This window comes from Hydra vulgaris, chromosome 12, assembly GCF_038396675.1.
Source record: "Hydra vulgaris chromosome 12, alternate assembly HydraT2T_AEP".
Lineage (NCBI taxonomy): Eukaryota > Metazoa > Cnidaria > Hydrozoa > Anthoathecata > Hydridae > Hydra > Hydra vulgaris.
In genome coordinates this window covers 65,081,633-65,101,080 of record NC_088931.1, presented here as the reverse complement: position 1 = coordinate 65,101,080, position 19,448 = coordinate 65,081,633, and the positions used below count along the sequence as shown (strand labels likewise).

The following is a 19,448-nucleotide window of genomic DNA, read 5'->3' as shown; positions in this document are numbered from 1 at the left end:
TTAAAATGAGTAAAAAACTTAAAAAGTAAAAATGTAAAACTTAAAATATACTTTAACATTTACATTATTTTAAATTTGCATAAGTTAGATTTAGGTACATTTACTTTTAAACTTTCTTATAAAAAAAGGCTGAAAGACATTTTTCTTATTAGATTATATAAGATATATATATCTACTATATTCTATATAAATATACATTTGGTGACATTTTTTGCTTACCTAACAAAACAAAAAAAATGAAGTATGTTGAAAATAACAATTGCTGCCCCAACTCAAACACTCAGTTAATGGAGCAGCAACTCTCTTAAACCCTCAGTCAATTTAACAAAGCAAAAAAGAACTTTTTTTTGGCTTACACCAATGCTAAATATAACAAGAGAATACAGTACTGGTTTATATATTAAAAAAGCATGTAGCTTATAAATACTAAAAATAGCTAATATTAAATATATAAATACCATAAATGTTTATATTTAAAAAATTTTAAATAAATGTAATGGTTGATAATAAAGAAATAAAAGTTAAAAAAATTCAAAACTTTATATATTTATTTTTTCTAACAAATTTTTTCAAATAATAACAATTTAATAAATTACCTCAAACATTTTCTTAATTTAACCAGTTTTCTTTTTTTTTTTTACATATATAATAAAGTGTGAAGTTATCAAATGATGAAACATTATGTAAAGTATCGTGTACTTTTTGTGTTTGCTTTTTTTTATTTTTATTAATTTGCTGCTATAATAAGTTTCAGACTTGTATTATCAAGGTTTTGGAAAAGGCGTCATCGTAAAAACTACAATGACCCTGTAAAAATCAGTCTTGTTCCAATTCAAAGACAAGGATCAGATAGTATGTTTAATATTATCTATTATTTTTATTTTCAAAATTTTCTTCTCATTCAAATTTTGGTTTATTTAGACAAGGATGGTACATCAGTAAATGTCAACAACATAAATCCAAATTATCCTCCAATAGAAGTCACTGCTTTTCCAAAGGTCGTTGCTAAGTTACATAAAAATGATAACATTGGATTTAAGGAAGATTACAAGGTTTTTTTTTTGTTTGTTTTTTTATATTTTGTTTTGTTTTTATAAATATAAGTTCTGTTTTAAATTTTTATATTGCTAAATAATTTATTTTTTATAAAATATATTCAGGAACTAAAAATTGGAAAAGAGTTTCCTTATGATGTTGCTCATCTGCCAGAAAACAAGCCAAAAAATCGGTATGCTAACATTGTAGCATGTGAGTGTTTTTATTTTATTAATCTATTTAAATGTTTTATTTTTATAGATTGTAATAATGTATATTTTTAATAATATGTAAAAGGTTTTGGTGGGGTATGGTATTTTTAAAAAGTTTGCTATTAGAAATGAATCCAATTATATTAATTTAAGATGCTAAAATTACTAAAAATGAATCTTCAAGATGCAAAATCCTAAAATTACTCAAATAAATCTTCAAATGAATGAAATTTGAACCAGTTGATAAATAGGTTTTATTGTTAATAATAACTACAATCAAGTCAAATATTTTATTTTCATCTACTTCTACATAAATGCATCTGTGAAGTAAATAGTACATTTTTTCTTTTTAGTCTGCAGTTCTATTTTATATATATATATATATATATATATATATATATATATATATATATATATATATATATAACTGATCTCAAAATATAACTGGATAGCTGGTTCTATTGTTTTTTCCGAAAAAAAGTTGAAGCTAAAATTGGCCTCCCAAGATGACGGCGATTTTAGTTCCTAGCGGTGAAGCCGATATACAATTTAAATGGCTATATCAAATTACTAAAAAAAATAATTAAATAAGCTTATAAATTTGTTAAAAATAAAAGAAAACAAATGAATTTTTATAAATATTAGAGAAAAAAAGAAATTATTTTTTGTATAATTGAATTTATTATTAAATGGCATTTACAAATTTAGTTAAGTCTTATGTATAAGTATTGGGAACTAAAAACTATAAGTCTTATAGTTTTTAGTTCCCAATGCTGTATGCTAGAAGGTTAATAACATAACAGTATGATAAACAGCAATCATTTCTACCCTCTATATTCTCTATTTTTTTGTAGTAAGATGCCATTTTGTACAAATTCTACATAATTTGTTAACTGAGTGCTGTGAGTATACAAAAACTTATGGGTTCCTTCTAGAATTATATTATACTTGAATTCTATTATTGCATAAATTATTTGAGTAAAATATTATTAAGTGTCACTTATACTGGTAAAAAAAAACCAGGTCTGAATTATAGTTATTTATAACAACTTTTAAAACAAATAAAAAGTAAATAATAGTTTCTTATAGTTTGAAGGATAATCACTCAATACAATTGAAGAAACAAATGTATATAAAAATACATTTGTTTGAAAAAAATTTATTTGTATCTTTATATAGAAATGTTCAAAACATTTCCTCCTCTTTGAAATATTTCCTTAACTTTAATTAAATATCCTGCTAACCTGCTGTTAAGTATTATGGTTATATATTACAGCTTGCTGACTTTTTTTTATATTAATGAACTGTAAATAGCTGTTAAATAATTTTATAAATATGTTGTTGAGTTTATTTGCATAATAGATTGATTATATGACATTAAATTCAAGAAAATGATTTGCTAAAGAATATCATTAGTCTTAAAGAGATTACTGCTACACAAATGATCTTGTATAATCGAAAAACTGATTTCATTGGATATTTGGCATCAATTAAATCTGCTCAAGGTATTTCTTGACTGGGTTGAAAAAGAAGGTTCACCATTAAATTATTTATTATCATATAAACTCATTCAAAACCATCTAGAGCTCTTTTTTGGTGCTGTGAGATCTGCAGAAATGTTTAACAGCAATATCAATTGCCAACAATTCACATATAAATAACTTTTTATGCAAAGTACCGTTCAATTTTCAAATGAAAACTGCATTATCAGAGATAAAACTCATATATATGTTTTAGACGATTCTTTTGGTGATTTTAGTACTAAAATATCTTTTACTGAAATTGAATTAATAAGAAAATATGATTTGTTGGAGAGAGAACCAACAGTTAGTGATCGCGATAATGCAGATATTCCAAATTGCAACAATCTATTTGAATACAAAAAAACTTTGATCCCATATATTGCTGGATACATAGATAAAATGACTTCAAAAAAAAATATCCTCATTAAATGTCAGAATGCACTAGTACTCCCTTTTCATTTAAAACAAAATAGCTTTTTAAAATTCAAAGACAGGAGGTTTGATTAAACTGACCATAAGTGTTATATGCAAAGAAACAGAAAGGTGTTTCCAAATTAATTGGTTGTTTTAATAGATTGCCTCTTTCCAAACGAAATTGGAATTCAAAATGCATTAGCAAGTGCTGCTTTGAGATCAGTCGATTTCTTGAAAATAATAATTGATCTAGCTCCTCATGTTTGACTCAACTATAAGTGATAACAATATATTTTCCTTGTTTTAGTTCATTTGGCAGTTTGGCTGCCAAATTAACTAGAAAAATAAATAAGGATATATATATATATACATATATATATATATATATATATATATATATATATAATATATATATATATATATATATATATATATATATAATAAAATGACACAAATAACTATATAAAAAAATTCTAGAAGGAACCCCTGAGTTGTGTGTACTCACAGAGCTCAGCTAATAGTTCATGCAGCATTTGTAAATTTGTGATATCTATTTGAAAAACTAATTTCATAATAGTTTATTTTGAATAGATATTTAGCTGCCTACCATGCAGTTATGTTATTAACCTTCTACCACACAGCATTGGGTAGTCAAGAACTAAAAGGTGCATAAATTGTATTATAAACAATATTAAACAAATAATTTATAGTAAAACTAAAATTAAAAGAAAGTAGTTAAATGAAAAATAAACAAAATATGAATAAAATTATTTCAGTTTTTCAAACTTAAAATAATTATTCGAAAGTTGTTTGGAAATTGTTAACTTGTATAACTACTAGTTCCTTATTTGTTCTTTACTAATGTTAAATAAACTAATTCTTAATTAAAAAAAACTAAAATTTTTTATCTTATTTAATAACTTTTATTTATCTTTTAAAAAGCAAGATATTATACAAACTTATTGTTTAGAATATATTTTGTTAAACAATAGAGAAATTTACGTAAATATGTAATATTGCCTTTTTTTTTTAATTATTGTTATGTAAAAATAAAAATTATATTTGAGGCATGTACATTTCATAATATTTATATATGTAATTGACATATAAGTTCGTAACAAAAATTTCTTCATTTGTAATCAACCGAAACCATCGCCATCTTGGGAGGCCAAAGCTGGCTTCAAAAAATTTGCCGCATACGCTATCCAGTTATATTTTGAGATCAGTGATATATATATATACATATATATATATATATATATATATATATATATATATATATATATATATATATATATATATATATATATATATATATATATATATATTAGGGTGGTACAAAATTATAAATTATTGAAATTCATTTCTCCACAAGGCTGCCTTTGTTCCTATTAATATTCGCAATATTGTAGCCAAATTTGAAGCAAATCTGATAATATTTAAGGGTTGCTATAAATTTTGACTTTTTGAACACTATGATAAAAAATCAAAAAGTTTAAGTTTTCACTATTATTTAATATCAAATTTAAAAATTAAAGAAACTAACAATTTAAATCAGGTAAATATAAATGCTTGCAAAGTATCTAATGAATATAGATCAACTGATCAATTTTCATTAAAGTATTTCAATGTTTCGTAATTTTTAAACAAAAATGTAATATCAAGCAAGAATATTGTGAATATGTTGAAAAATGTATGTTTATTAATCAACAATTTTGTCATCTTTCGCCAACATGGCTGCCTTGGATGAAATAGGGTATAGCTGGCGGTGACGTTGAACAAAACGAAGTAGGAACTGATTTTATTCTTCATCCTTTGTAATCGATTTGTTGTACTGTCGAATTAATGCAATTCCACGTTCCGTGCGGTCATTAACAACTTTCATTCTTTGGACTCTTTGTGCCAACTTCTGATATGATTCATTGTCTTCCCAATATTTTGGATCTTTTGAAATGAAGTTTTTGGCCTCTTCTCTACCTGTACTGCTCAACAACTCGAATAAACTAAACGTTCTCATGTCACAATTGTCTCTAGTCTGTTGAAGTCGGTATTCTTGGAATCTACTCTCTTCAGTGCTAAAGTTGTTTTGGGCAGTTGGAGGTTAACTACCATGGCCCTCTTCACATCCAGATCAACCCGACTATCAAAAAATGCCAGACCTATAAGATGTTCTGAGAAGAACCAAAGGTGTCAAGAAAATGCAGTAAAAGCTGCAACAGCGATTGTGCGGTTTGGATGCTTTTGGAACTGTTTCAGCATTTGAACATCATTAAACGGAGCATTTGCAGCCAGAGGAGCTTCATACCAAAAACGTCCATAAATTAATGCCACAAACAATACAAGCTTTACTAGATCTTTTTTCTCTTGAACAGTCAGAGTAAGCTGATCTTGAAATAGTACCATTTTCAGAGCATAGATGGCCTTTGACATCCATCAAGCATGATGCATTACTCCTGGAGCGCGAAATGCTATCTCAGCACCAACAGAGCCTCCCCCAAGGAAGACCAGACATAACCAAAGTAGTTCAAGGTAATCTTCCCTAGGTTGCTTTTCGTCGATGGCTTTGGTGTAGAATGCTACCATTTCCTTTCAAAAGACTTCCATATCTCCAATAAAGAGCTCATCTTTAGCCGGAGAGAATCTGGCTTGCTGAATATATGGCCACTTTTTTTGAAACTGTTTGAACAAGCCAACCACAGGTCCCCCTGTTTCACCAAAGAGAGCTGTAAAGACATTGCTCAGAACAACCTCCAGAACATGGTGGCAGCATCCAATACTTACAAGCTCACGACCAACTGCTTCCTTGATTAGAACACATGCTCCTTTGTGAATACCTGTGTTGGATGATATTGTGTCAAAGACTAAACCCTAAAGTTTGTCTCGAATTTTCCAATAATTCAAGATCTTTAAGCAAGTTGCTGCTTGTTCCACTCCTGTTTCTCTTCCAATTTTTGGAACCGCTAGCAATTTCTCCAAACCATTTCCAGTTTACAATCACTGCAACGCAGTCCACAGTTTCTTTTGAACCAGTAATATCTGGAAGTAGTTTCCCATCCCAGTGTAGAAGCAACGGAAATTCAATGGAAAAGTTCTCATTCTGAGTAATGTGTTTACGAGTAGACATTCGAGATCTCCTGATTGTACTTCGAGACAGACTTAAGTTTGCAAGAGGATGTCCTAGTACTTTAACCACTGAAGCAATAACAAACATAGCTTTGCGATCTGGAAGGTTAATTCTGTCCAAAGCTCCAGCAACTTCTGGGCTTGACACAATACTTTTCAGACGCTTTGGCATTGGTGTAGAAGAAATAGATTGCAATGCAGAAGACAGAATCTCAAAACTCGGGTCATCATCGCTGTCTAGACTGTCTTCTGAGCTGCTGATGTTGGCTGAGACAGGACCACTGGAGTGTTGCTGTTTTGATAACCTTGCATCAAATGCTTGATCTCAAGCTCTCTTTCTGGTTTCCTTTGCCAGTAGGTTCATATCAACTCCGGCCATGCTGCAGCTGGTAAAATCTTCTCGCTGCATTGCAAGAAATTGCCTATCTTCAGCAATGGTTATTGTCTCCATTGCGGTTTTAGTTGCTAAGTCAAAAAGCTCACAAAGTGTGTCCTTGAACATCTGTTCTTTAATTCTACAGCTTTCTAGGTCTGTAGCTCGATTCTTTTTTAGAAGCTGATAGGAATCTTATTATTTCCGAAGTTTTCTTTCTCCAGAATCAATTCTTTGTGTTGGGATTCTTGCCTTATTCCACACAACAATCAGCTCTTGAATAGTATGATGAATGCTCTCCTTTATTGTGAGATGCTCTTCCAGATGATGAAAGAGGAGGCAACGGAGGACATCTCCATCTGTTGCCAATCTTGATGATGAAAGCTGCTTAAATGCCTTCCCAATGAGTCATACCTCTGCAGAGCTTCTTCTAGTAACTGCCATGAGTGGTGATGAATCTGTTGATATAAGAATATTAAGTATAAGAAAATAAAAATATTTGTTACCGGAAATAAAAATATAATCATTATAAATTGTTTATTGAAATACTGCAGATATGTGCCTATTACAAATTGGGCACCAAATTATAGACAACTAAAAAATATTAGATATTTAAGTGAATTCATATAGCTTCTGCTTTTTAGCAAGCATAAATTTATTTACCAGTGTTGAGATAGATGTTCAATTATGCAAAAATTACACAAAAGTTTGTATAAATTCTTAAAAATTGAGTATTATCAAAAAAATGATGAAATCACATACCTCTAAAACTGTTCAGATTGGTCCAATTTTTTGTATGGTTCTTCTCTAAGCATAGTCGAACAAAATTAGGCTTGTGGAGAGAATGTAGACTTATTTTGAATTTTTACCACACAAATGCGGTAGTGGTGTAGTGCGGTAAAATGCGGTAGTGGTGTAGTGGTAGAGCGCTCGCTTCATGAGCGAGAGGTTCCGAGTTCAATTCCCGCCACGTCCCTGGTAGTACCGCGCTTAACTTGTTTCTCTGCGCAGCGGCCTTGTTCGTCAAGGTTCGTGTTTCGGAGTTAAAGGGTGGAGAGAGGGTTAAAACCACAAGTAGCCTCTTCATCTGTAGTGGCCTTCTCGGCCTTGGGAAGGTGAATTATTAAAAAAAAAAAAAAAAAAAATCTGGACCACCCTTATATATATATATAATTTTTTCATTATCTTTTAATTTTGCAAGTTTTTTTAGCTCCTAGTTTTCCTGGTGTAGCTCGTTAAGTTATATTTAGCTCCAAAAGGTAAAGAAGCTGCTGTTAATGTTTCTTTAGCAATGAATATTTGCACTAGCTAAATATTCATAGCTAAATGAAACAGTTTTCTAAATATCAAGAATTTTTATTTCATTACCAGTTGGTAGAAATTTCCAATGTATTAAAGTGTACTAATTTTGTTTTTAGTTCTAATCATTAATATGTTTCTAATTTCTATTTAAGAAAAACATGATATCTATTAATCTTGACATGTTTTGTAGTTACATACAAAAACATACTACTAAAAGTTTTATCCACCAGCCTCACATCCCCTCTTTATCTAATAGGCTGGCATAGATGTTAACCTATGTTAAATTGTTTCCTATGATAAACACTCTTCTTGACTCTATTCACAAAAAATTTTTGACTTTCTTAACCTCTTACTCAAATATTTAACTTATTAACTCATTTTCCAGACCTAATCACTTACATTCACTCCTTGATTTGTTTCTGACCTTAACTTGTGCTCAGCTTCTCCTTGTTTTCCTTTAATTGGACCTTGATCTCACTAAAACTCTCATAGTTCATCATACTACTAACTTATAGTTAACTTTTGTGGTTTTCTTTGTGATGTTCATTGGACTGATATCTTTTGTCTCTCTGCCTAATTGTGCCTCTTACATAATCTCAAGGGTTCAAGCTGGCATGGAAGCGAGAAAATAAAAATAATGGCTTTTATGAAAAGTTATTAATTTTTGAATGCTTAGAACAAGCAGTCAATGTTAAATGTGATCTCTCTTCTGTGACTGCTTAGGGCTTGCTGTAGCCTGTGAATTTTAATCCATACAAAGCTCAGCTGTTTGCTGTTAACAAATATTGCAGAATTATATTCGAGTCTACTCTGATTATCACTGACCTTTCATGGAAACCTGATTACTACTGACCTTTCATAGAAACCTGAATACTACTGACCTTTCATTGAAACCTGATTACTACTGACCTTTCATGGAAACCATGGTAACTATATATACAATTGATTGCTAAGTTATCATTTGCTAAGGTTGCTTAATAGGGCTCCCATTTCTTTATTCTTAGTTACATTTTCTACCTCTTTCTATTATTTGTCCCTGTGTGGAATACTGTTCTCTGCTAGACAAGGTATATTGCTATCATGGTCGCTGCTCAAATGAGCTTTTATCTCTTGTTTCATCAACTTACATTACTCCTCATTCAGCAACTTCACACCCTTTTACTGTATTTTTCCTTGCACATCAATGCTTTGGAGCTCTCTCCCATCTACATGTTTTCTCGACTCATACAATTTGCAATTTTCCAGTTTCTTTCTGATAGCTCCCAACATAAATAGATTTGCTTATGGCCTTGTAAGAAGTAAATTAGTTTTTATAAAAAAGAAGTGTGAATTAAAAAAAAAATTTAAAACAACAGGAAATCATTAAAAAAAAATTAACAATATAAATCATGTCACAATTCAAACTGTTGCTTCAATCAATCATTACTGATTATATCATAACAGAGAAGCACTTAGCTGTTAAAAAAAACGAAACAAAATTTTTTTCTCATATCAAGCTGTTGCTGAAGTACTTTGATCTAAGTTTCATTCATCCATCTAAAAGTAATTTTTTAAAAAAAAGAGTATTTCTGTCTTATTATTGATTTTGCGACAAACAAACAAAAAGTTTAGAAAAATTTTGTAACTATTAAAACTGTTTTAAAATATCTTTTGTAACATTTCATTGTTCATTAAATTTTTTGGATTTCATTCTTATTTAAATCTTATTATACTTTTATTGGTGAGAAAACTTGTAAAAATTAAGTGTTTTTGGTGTAATTAAACAATAAATAAAGATTTGTTAGAGTTTTGAAGGGAAATAATCATTTATATGTTAATATTTCTGGTGCAGCTATATTCATATGGTGTAACTTCTTTTAGATGATCATTCTCGTGTTATATTATCGAAGATTGAAAATGAGCCTGGTTCAGACTATATTAATGCTTCATACTTGGATGTAAGTTCAAACATTTTATATATATATATATATATATATATATATGTATATTTATATATATATATATATATATATATATATATATATATATATATATATATATATATATATATATATATATTTAGATATGTATACATATGTATATATACATATATATATATATGCGTATATATATATATGTGAATATATATGGAGCCCTCATACTTAGTAAAAATGAGGTCTGCAATAATTTGCCAACCTTAATCTTTTAGAGGTCAGCATTAGATTGGCAAAAAATTTGGTAGAAAGGTTTTATCATAAACCATAGAAATGCCAAATGCCAACCCTAATTCTTAATTAAGGGTGGTATATATGTGTGTATATATATAAATATATGTGTGTTTATTATATATAATTATGTTCAGATGTATATGTAAAGACATATACTTCTGAACATAAATATAAACATTTGTTTTTCTTTATAGACCTATAAAAAAGCTAACTCTGCGATTGCTACTCAAGGTATTCTGACTTTTGTTAAAAGAAACATTATATTATAAAATTTTTTTAAAAAAGAAACAATATTGTTATGTAAAAATTGTTTTCAATGCTTTTAAACATGAAAGTAAAAAAGATTTATGTGTAATTTGACATAAAAAGCACAACAAAAAAATAATTTTCACTATGTTAAAACCTTATATAAAAAAGTTTGTGTTAAAAATTGTTTTTAGTATTATTAAAAGTTATAATAATAAAATGATGTTAAAATAATTAGAAGTAAAAATTAAATTAAAAAAAAAATGAGACAAAGAATAATATTTTAGTTAAAGTGAGAAATCTTAACAAATATTTTTAAGTTAGTATTACATTTATATAACATAAAACCTTTAAACCTGCAGAGCTGGGTCAGAGTTAAGTATAGAATTACTGATTATTCCTAAGACCAAGCATAACTAAAATAAAATTTTTTTTTTTTTTGAAATCACCTCACATAATAAAAATTGATACAGATAAGTTATTAGCAATAGTTTTGAAATTGTTTTGTAACTTTATTTAGTTTTTAAATAGTTTGCTTTAAAATGAAAAACAAATTAATTTGAACTTTTTATTTTCATATAAAATGAAATCTTGAAATAAATAACGTTGGATCATTTTCTTGTTGTTGTTAGAATAGTAATTGTTAACTTTTTTGATAGTTTCATTAATTTTTTCTTTCAATTTTTGATTTAAATATTAGAAGCAATGCGCATAAATAGCTAACACCATAAGCAGACAGGAATCAGAATTCTGTGAAAGTATAAACAAGCCTAATTTAAACATAGCAAGTTATAAGATTTTATAAACATACTCTTCAATATTTTTTTAAGGGCCATTGCCTAACACATTCAATGATTTTTGGCGAATGGTTTGGGAAGTAACCTCAACTTGTATTGTAATGCTAACAAATCTGCAAGAGAAAAACAAAGTTATTATTTTTCATACTTTTTCTGTTTCTTTTTATTTATTATTATTTTTGTTTGTTTTTTCATACACAATTTTTTTTCCTAATGTTTTACTTTGTTGATATAATATTTTATTATATTATTTGTATAATATATCATAACATTAGCTTAAATGTCACAAGTACTGGCCTGATACTAGCAACGAATATGGGCAAGTGATTGTTAGTTTACTGGCTGAAGAAATATTTGCTGACTATACAATAAGATCATTCAAAATTGCGCACAAGGTAAAATTCAAATTCTTTTTGATGAACGAATATAAAATATTGTTTATCGCTACCGCAAACCAACTTTCTGAAATCTGTTACATAATTGTTCTATTTTTTACAAAATTGTATTTATCGGAAATAGAATAGCTAACTATTTAGGAACACAATATTGTATCTATTTTTATATATAATACCATGTTTATATGACACCATGTTGAAGTTTTAAGTTTCGTATTAGTTATTTTGATTTTAAAATGGTTTTACAAAATATTTTTATAAAACAGAACTTTGCACAAGAGTTTCATGAGGTTAAACAGTTTCATTTTACTTCCTGGCCAGATCATGGCGTCCCTACTCAACCAACTGCTTTATTATCATTTTGGAGGAAAGTCCGAGCATATGAGAGACCTAAAAGTGGCCCAATTATTGTTCATTGTTCGTGAGTATTTTTTTTAAATCTAATTTTTGTGTTTGTTGTGAACTTAGATGAAATTTGTAATTTTTGTTTGTCTATTATTAGTAAATGTTCATAAGTCAGTAGGGTATGTCTCTTCTAATTTTAGTCACAAGAGTAACAGAACTTTAAGAAATGTTTAAATAAACATTAGCATTCTGACTGAATGTCTTTGTGTGTTAATACTTAAAAAAAAAAAGGAAAAATTAACATGTTGCCAGCTACTGAAAAATGTTTTTGTTAAATTATTTAAAATTCATGTTTATTGAATATCTTAGATTTTTTTTTTTTATTTAATGAATTTTTTTTTTTTTTTTTTTTCTGACAGAATTACTTTAATGAGTAAATTTTGTTTTTATAAAAATAAAATATTTAGAGTATTTAAATAATACTTGTCTTTTTATTGACACATGAATGAGAAAACTTTTTTGCATTAAATTCAATGGTAATATGAATTGTCTTGAAAATTTTGGATTCAAATAAATGATATAGGTTTCATAGACTACACTAACATAAAAATAGATAAATATTTATACACTAATTTTTGAATTTATAATATGAAAACATTTTAGTAATTTTTAAATTTCAAATTTGTTTAAAGTTATGATTACAGAACGTTGGGTTTAAGTTCTATAATGTAGGTTCTAGGGTGTAATGTTTTAGAATGTTTTTTATATGATGTGGGTCTTAGGTTGTAGTTTTTGGGGTGTAGGTTTTTTAATTTTTTATTTGATTTTGTTCTACGCTCACTCTTTTATATGACTTGCAAACATAAGTAAAAAAAAATTTTTTTTAAGTGCTGGAGTAGGAAGGACAGGTGTTTATATTGCACTAGATGCAATGTTAGACAGAATAAACGAAGAGGGAACTGTAGACACATTTAATTTCATAACAGCTATGAGAATGAGAAGAATTGCAATGGTACAAACTGAGGTTTGTTTTTTATCAAAAATTTCTTTTTATATAAAATCTCTTTTTTTTAAAAAACCCTAATATTTTTTAATATATATTCATATATAATTAATATTTGTATAAATTATTTAATTGTAAGTATCTTATTTATTATAAAATAATTTTCAAAATTTTACAAGTTTCTACCCGCAGAACAAATGCTTTAGATTTGAAAATAACTTTATTCACACTGTAGCAATTGTGTGGGTAGAGTTATGAAAATAACTTTATTCACACTGTAGCAATTGTGTGGGTAGAGTTATGAAGTAGCAAAAAATGTTCTGAATTTAAAGAAGAAAGCAAATTTCTGTAAATTATAGAAATTTGGACTCAAGTAGCAATAAAAAGAACCCATGCTATTGAAGATAGAATCATTAAAATCAGTTTAAATTAATTTGGATGGTATCCTAATGTAATAATAGATTTTTTTTTTTTTTTTTTAATTCTTTTTAGGACCAATACATATTTCTACATGATGCTATTGTTGAAGAAATATTATCTGCAGATACAGCCATACCAATTGCTTCACTTAGAAACACTATTAAAAAGCTTAATCAAATAGATAATGATTCTAAAGTATCTGGTTTTGAAAAACAATGGAAGGTATTTGATTTGGTTATTATAAAGTTATGTTCACAATAATAAACACAAAGCGGTTTTGTTTGTGAGAGTCATCTTTTTAAATGGCTTTTTGCTTGTGAGAGTCATCTTTTTAAATGACTTTTTACTTGTGAGAGTCATCTTTTTAAATAGCGTTTTGCTTGTGAGAGTCATCTTTTTAAATATTATAATTCATATCTGAAGTTATTAAGGAGAGTTTTTTTAAGAAAGTCATCTTTTTCAATATTATTTTCAATATTCTTTTTAGATTTTAAATCATGGTAATCCAATTCAACCCGCATCTGAAGTAGCAATGGCATTACAAAACAACTCTAAAAATAGATTTTCAACAATCCTTCCCACAGATAGTAGTCGAGTTTTACTGTTGCCAATTGATGGAAGTGAAGAAACCACATATATTAATGCAGTGTATATAGATAGTTATAAGCAAAAAAATGCTTTTATACTTTCACAATGCCCATTACCTAAAACAGTGGCAGATTTTTGGAGAATGGTTTGTGAACATGGTTCATCAACCATAGTTATGCTAAATACTCTTGATGAGGGTGATGTGAGTGTCTTTTTTTGTTGTTGTTTTGTTTGTTTGTTTTTGTGTATTTACTTTATTTTATTTTTTTTCAAATATAAACTAACTTTTATTAGGATTATGCAAATTTCTGGCCAGAAAAAGGTTCTTTTAACTATGGAAAGATCACTGTAGCAAGTCTTGAATCTTCTAAAAGTGATGATATAAATTTAAATGGCGTTTTAAAACTACCTGTTGAGTTGAATGTTAGAAACTTCAAAGTATCAGACGTTCGGGTAAGTATCAAAGTATAAAAATTTTCATTTTGCGCAACACCATTTTTTAAATTTGCTTTAAATATGTACTTAAATTCGTGTTTTTTGATTATGAAGCCAATCATTATATTTATATTTTCAAATTATTTTAAATTTCGACTTGATTATAATTTAAATTGTTTATAACAACAAAAATTATTTATAAAAAGCTATATATAATATACTGGGTGTCTGCCAGATCAGGGAAAACAGGAAAAGTCAGGGAATTCAAATATCTGCAAAAAATCAGGGGATTATCAGGGAAATTAAGTTAAATTTTAGAAAAATCAAAGAGAAATCAGGGAAAATGGCTGTTCATCAAACTTGCATGACTTAAATAAGTTTTATATGGTACATGTAATATAAAAGTATATTTGGCAGATAATTTTATGAACTTTTTCTTGATACATTTAACTTCTTTTTGATACATTTAATGGAGGTTGTATTATTGTTTATATTTTTGCAGGTAAAGAGCATTTTTCTAAACGAATCTAAGTCAATTTTTGTGAAGTTGAGTTTAGGTAACTTTAAATTAAATCAGGGAAACAGGCAGAAGTCAGGAAAATCCACCTTAAAATATTGGCAGACACCCTGATATATATATATATATATATATATATATATATATATATATATATATATATATATATATATATATATATATATACATACACATATATAATACCAGGTCTATATATATGAAATGAGCGTTTTTTTTTTCAAAATAAAACACTATTTTCTAATGGAAAAGTAAAAAATATTTTATTCAAAGTATTTGCCATTGCTTTCTACACATTTTGACCACTTTTCTGGCAATTTATGGATACCACACCAATAAAACTGATCGTTTTTTGAGGCAAACCATTCGGAGACCCATTTTTTAACTTCTTTATATGAATTGAAGTGTTGCTCATTCAATTCGTGTCTTATCGATGAAAACAAATGGTAGTCGGAAGGAGCCAAGTCTGGTGAATACGGCGGGTGATGTAACTCTTCCCAGCCAAGTGATGTTATTGTTTCCTTGACCGCTTTTGCTGTATGACTCAGAGCATTATCATGCAACAAAATTACCTTTCTGTGTCTTCTGGCCCATTCTGGTCGTTTTTTGATCAATGCATGGTTCAATTTGATCATTTGTTATCGGTAGCCTGCATATCAACAGTTTTGCCAGGTTTTAGAAGTTCATGATACACCACTCCCTTCTGGTCCCACCAAACACAGAGTATTGTCTTTTTTCCGAACCGATTAGGCTTTGCAGTCGATGTTGATGCTTCTCCTGGATTTACCCATGATTTTTTGCGTTTGGGATTCTTAAAATAAATCTATTTTTCATCACCAGTCACAATTCGATGCAATACTGACTTCCTTTCGTGTCGTAACAGCAACATTTCACATGTGGTTTTTCGCTTTTCCATCTGCCTGTCATTCAATTCATGTGGCACCCATTTCCGCACTTTTGGATCTTTCCCATAGCTTTTAAACGGTCAGAAATTGCTGGTTGTGAAACATTTAACATTTCTGCCATTTGTTTTTGACTTGAAGTGTCATCTTCACCCAGTATTGCTTGCAATTCTGTGTCTTCAAACTTTTTTGATGGTCTTCCACGTTTTTCATTTCGCATATCAAAATCATTATCTCTGAACCGTTGAAACCATCTTTTGCATGTTGCTTCCGATAGAGCATGATCACCATAAGCTTCGACAAGCATTTGATGCGGTTCTGCAGCACTTTTCTTCAAATGAAAACAAAAAATTAGTGCTGTTCGCAAATTATCATTTTCTGGTACAAAATTTGACATTTTTAACAACATTAAAAAATATGATGTTGTTTATACAATGACTTGATGTTTACTAAATATGTTTAACAGATGTCATAGCAACAAAATTAAAAAAAATTAAGGCTCGTTCACAACAAATGTTCTTTATTGATACATTTGTAACTCGACGCTCACTTCATGCTTATAGACCTGGTATATAGAGTCAAATCATATTCAATTAGATACATTTTGAATAAATTTAAATATTTTCAGTAAAAGATTGTTTTACATTTTTATTAAAAAACTAAAAATCTACATGATGAAAAGCATTTGACAATTTTTCTGTACAAAACCGGAAAAATTATGTTAGGAAAAGTAGATTTTAAATTTACATAAAAAACAAAGTGCTTTTTTGATATGATTTTACTCAAATTGTTTAATAGTATAATTTTTTAGACTATTAAACAATTTTCTACATCAAATTTTATTTTAATTTATTTTAGCAATCCAACATGTTGTTAACCGTAAAATTGTTGCAGTATACCGGTTGGACAGAGACTCGAGTTCCAACAAATTATAAAACAATGATCAGTCTTCTTGTTATTATTCAGAAATGGATACAACAGAGTAAGGACAGTCCCATCATTATTTTATGTAGTGATGGTGTTGGTCGCAGTGGTACTCTTGCAGCTATACTGTATACATTGGAGCAACTGAAAGTAGAGCAAGTAGTTGATGTATTTCAAGCAGTAAAAAGAATGAGAATGCATCGTCCACATCTCGTAAAGTATATGGTAACAGTCTTTTATAAATTCATTTATTTATGTGTCGTAAAAATCTTATTTACGTCATCGTTTTTACGTCGTAAAAAAACCTGCAATGTGTTTCCTAAGAAAAAAATATTTAATTGTTTTATTTATAAAATTATTTTGTAGAAGTTACAGCAAAATGGTTTTGTAAATAAAAACTTCTTTTAAGAAAAAGTTGCAGTTGTCATTTTTAACATTTTATATACACATAACATTATTTTGTTTAGGATCAATATAGGTTTATCTACTTGGTTGTACAGGAATATTTAAACACATTCGGCGATCGCACAAAATAGTTTTTCAACTTTTTTAGCTTTATTGTAATTGATAAATTCTTAGCTCTATCATTTTATATATATATATAAATATTATTTTTTCTTAAAAAAAAAAACTTTTTATTCGTATTTTATAACAGTAAAAAAATTTCAAAATTATTGTAAAAAAAATTTTGAAAAAATCCTCACGTCACTATCACAGAAATAAAAAGATTTCGTTCATTGTATATATTTTTTTATTAACAATAACGGTTAGACTTATACATATTTTATCCTGTTTAAAGTTTTTGTGTCATATTTTTATAAATTTTAAAAATTTTACCGTTTTTTTTTATTTATATATGTAGATGCAACGGCTACAAATAAATTATAAAACTAAAAAAAATGTTGTTTTAATTAGAAATAAATATCGAAGTTGATATATGGAACGCATAGACGTATAGCAAGTGTGTGTGTATATATATATATATATATATATATATATATATATATATATATATATATATATATATATATATATATATATATATATATATATATATATATCTTATATATATATATATATATATATATATATATATATATATATAAGATTTATATATATATATATATATATATATATATATATATATATAAATCCGTACTTTAGCATTTTTTTATGCTTTGCGTAATAAATACTCCTATAAGATCGATTGTCAATGCGGGAGTTTCAATAAGGTAATCAATGATTAAGCATTGGATAATTTGATCTTTGTTTTCTGCATATAATTAAATCACTTCAGCAAAGTAAAATGAAACATTTCTAAATTATACTTAATTTTTATTTGCGTCGCATTTTTACACTTATAAGTTGATAAACTATTTTTATGTTTTGCGGAGGCTTTTTAAATCAACAAAATGATCAATCGCACCTTCGACGTTGATATCTTTTTGATTGACAATTTTAATTTGAAGAACGTACAGGGCTGACGAGTGTTTCTGTCTACTATTACTCTGTAGCAATTTTTTACCCTTTTTAAAATTGAAAAAAATCTCCGGTACAATTTGTAACAGCATCAGAAAAAAACACCCTTAGAACAACGTCGGCATTAGGGAATGTGGATACAAGATTCCTTGAATAAATGAAAGTAAATCTAAATGATTTAGTTTTTTAGTTTCACCGGTACCAATTTCAATTGAATTGGGAATGAGCTTGTTAAAATGCAGACATTCATTTGGAAAATAAATGTCCGCATCGTTTGGGTAGATTTTTAAAAGTTCTTGGGTGTGCGATGTGATTGCAACAACATCCATATTTGGAAGACAGACAAGAAATCTAAAACGAGAGATAAGCTTTCTTTTACCTATTAAGCTCAGCTAAATGTAAATCCATGATGATATTAAACTCAGTTATTATTTTTCCTCTTCCAGCAATCTTTTATGCCTCAATAGAAGTCAATCCGTCATATTGACTTTTGTGTACACTTTTTCGTTTTCATTTAGTGGAATTAACTCCTTGATACGGGTTTGCAACTCAGTGTAAACCTCAGACATATTGGAGACGTTATCATACAAGTGCCCTCGTCAACCAGTGATGTTGATGCCGTGCATCTCTGTCTTTTTGACAAGATAAAGCATATCTGCTGCCCCGTGACTTTTTTTTTTTTTTTTTTTTTTTTTTTTTTTTTTTTTTTTCTTTCTCTGTTTTAATATAATATAAGATTTTACAACTTCGTAATATAAAATTTCAATAAATAAAATAAGTAAAACAGATAGGGGCTCAAAGAAGATGAGGATGACAGTACGTTATCGCAATCTTTTCATAGAGCCCCTATAACAAGATTTCAAAAAAATATCGTAATATGTTAATGCGTAATAAAATTTCAATAAAATATCGTAATAAAACGCGTAATTCGCTAATAAAATTGATAAGCAACCAACAAAAGTAGAAATAAAACAAAAACAGATTTATGAGAAATTATTCAAAGTATGATTAACCAAAAACATTTCTTATATTTTAAAAATTTCTTTTTTTGTTAAAAACTTGAAGGAACTTAACGAATTTACCGTGCCTTTGAATCCTTTTTGAAAAGTATTCCATACTTTTGGACCTCGATATAGAATGCTGTACTCTGAATATTTGTTTATTATCCGAGGCAGTTTATATGTGTTGGA

The 19,448-nt window shown here is 28.0% G+C and overlaps 1 protein-coding gene across 8 annotated transcripts in view; it reads left to right on the top strand.

The window, feature by feature from the left end:
* Positions 1-17,679, top strand: part of LOC100213005 (receptor-type tyrosine-protein phosphatase F) — a 56,489-nt gene extending 38,810 nt beyond the window's left edge. For 4 of the 8 annotated variants that reach the window (XM_065814124.1, XM_065814125.1, XM_065814123.1 and 1 more), the window contains exons 22-35: positions 749-852; positions 922-1,052; positions 1,161-1,248; positions 9,843-9,919; positions 10,384-10,420; positions 11,266-11,363; positions 11,508-11,627; positions 11,894-12,048; positions 12,861-12,996; positions 13,468-13,617; positions 13,883-14,185; positions 14,278-14,436; positions 16,714-17,004; positions 17,247-17,521. In XM_065814124.1, coding sequence (XP_065670196.1) covers positions 749-852; positions 922-1,052; positions 1,161-1,248; positions 9,843-9,919; positions 10,384-10,420; positions 11,266-11,363; positions 11,508-11,627; positions 11,894-12,048; positions 12,861-12,996; positions 13,468-13,617; positions 13,883-14,185; positions 14,278-14,436; positions 16,714-17,004; positions 17,247-17,315 — 1,918 coding nt within the window. In that variant the 3' untranslated portion in view covers positions 17,316-17,521. Of the gene's footprint in view, positions 1-748; positions 853-921; positions 1,053-1,160; positions 1,249-9,842; positions 9,920-10,383; positions 10,421-11,265; positions 11,364-11,507; positions 11,628-11,893; positions 12,049-12,860; positions 12,997-13,467; positions 13,618-13,882; positions 14,186-14,277; positions 14,437-16,713; positions 17,005-17,246 lie in introns of all 8 variants that reach the window. The other 4 variants (XM_065814128.1, XM_065814129.1, XM_065814127.1 and 1 more) reach the window with 2 other exon arrangements.
* The last annotated feature ends 1,769 nt before the right edge of the window (positions 17,680-19,448 follow it).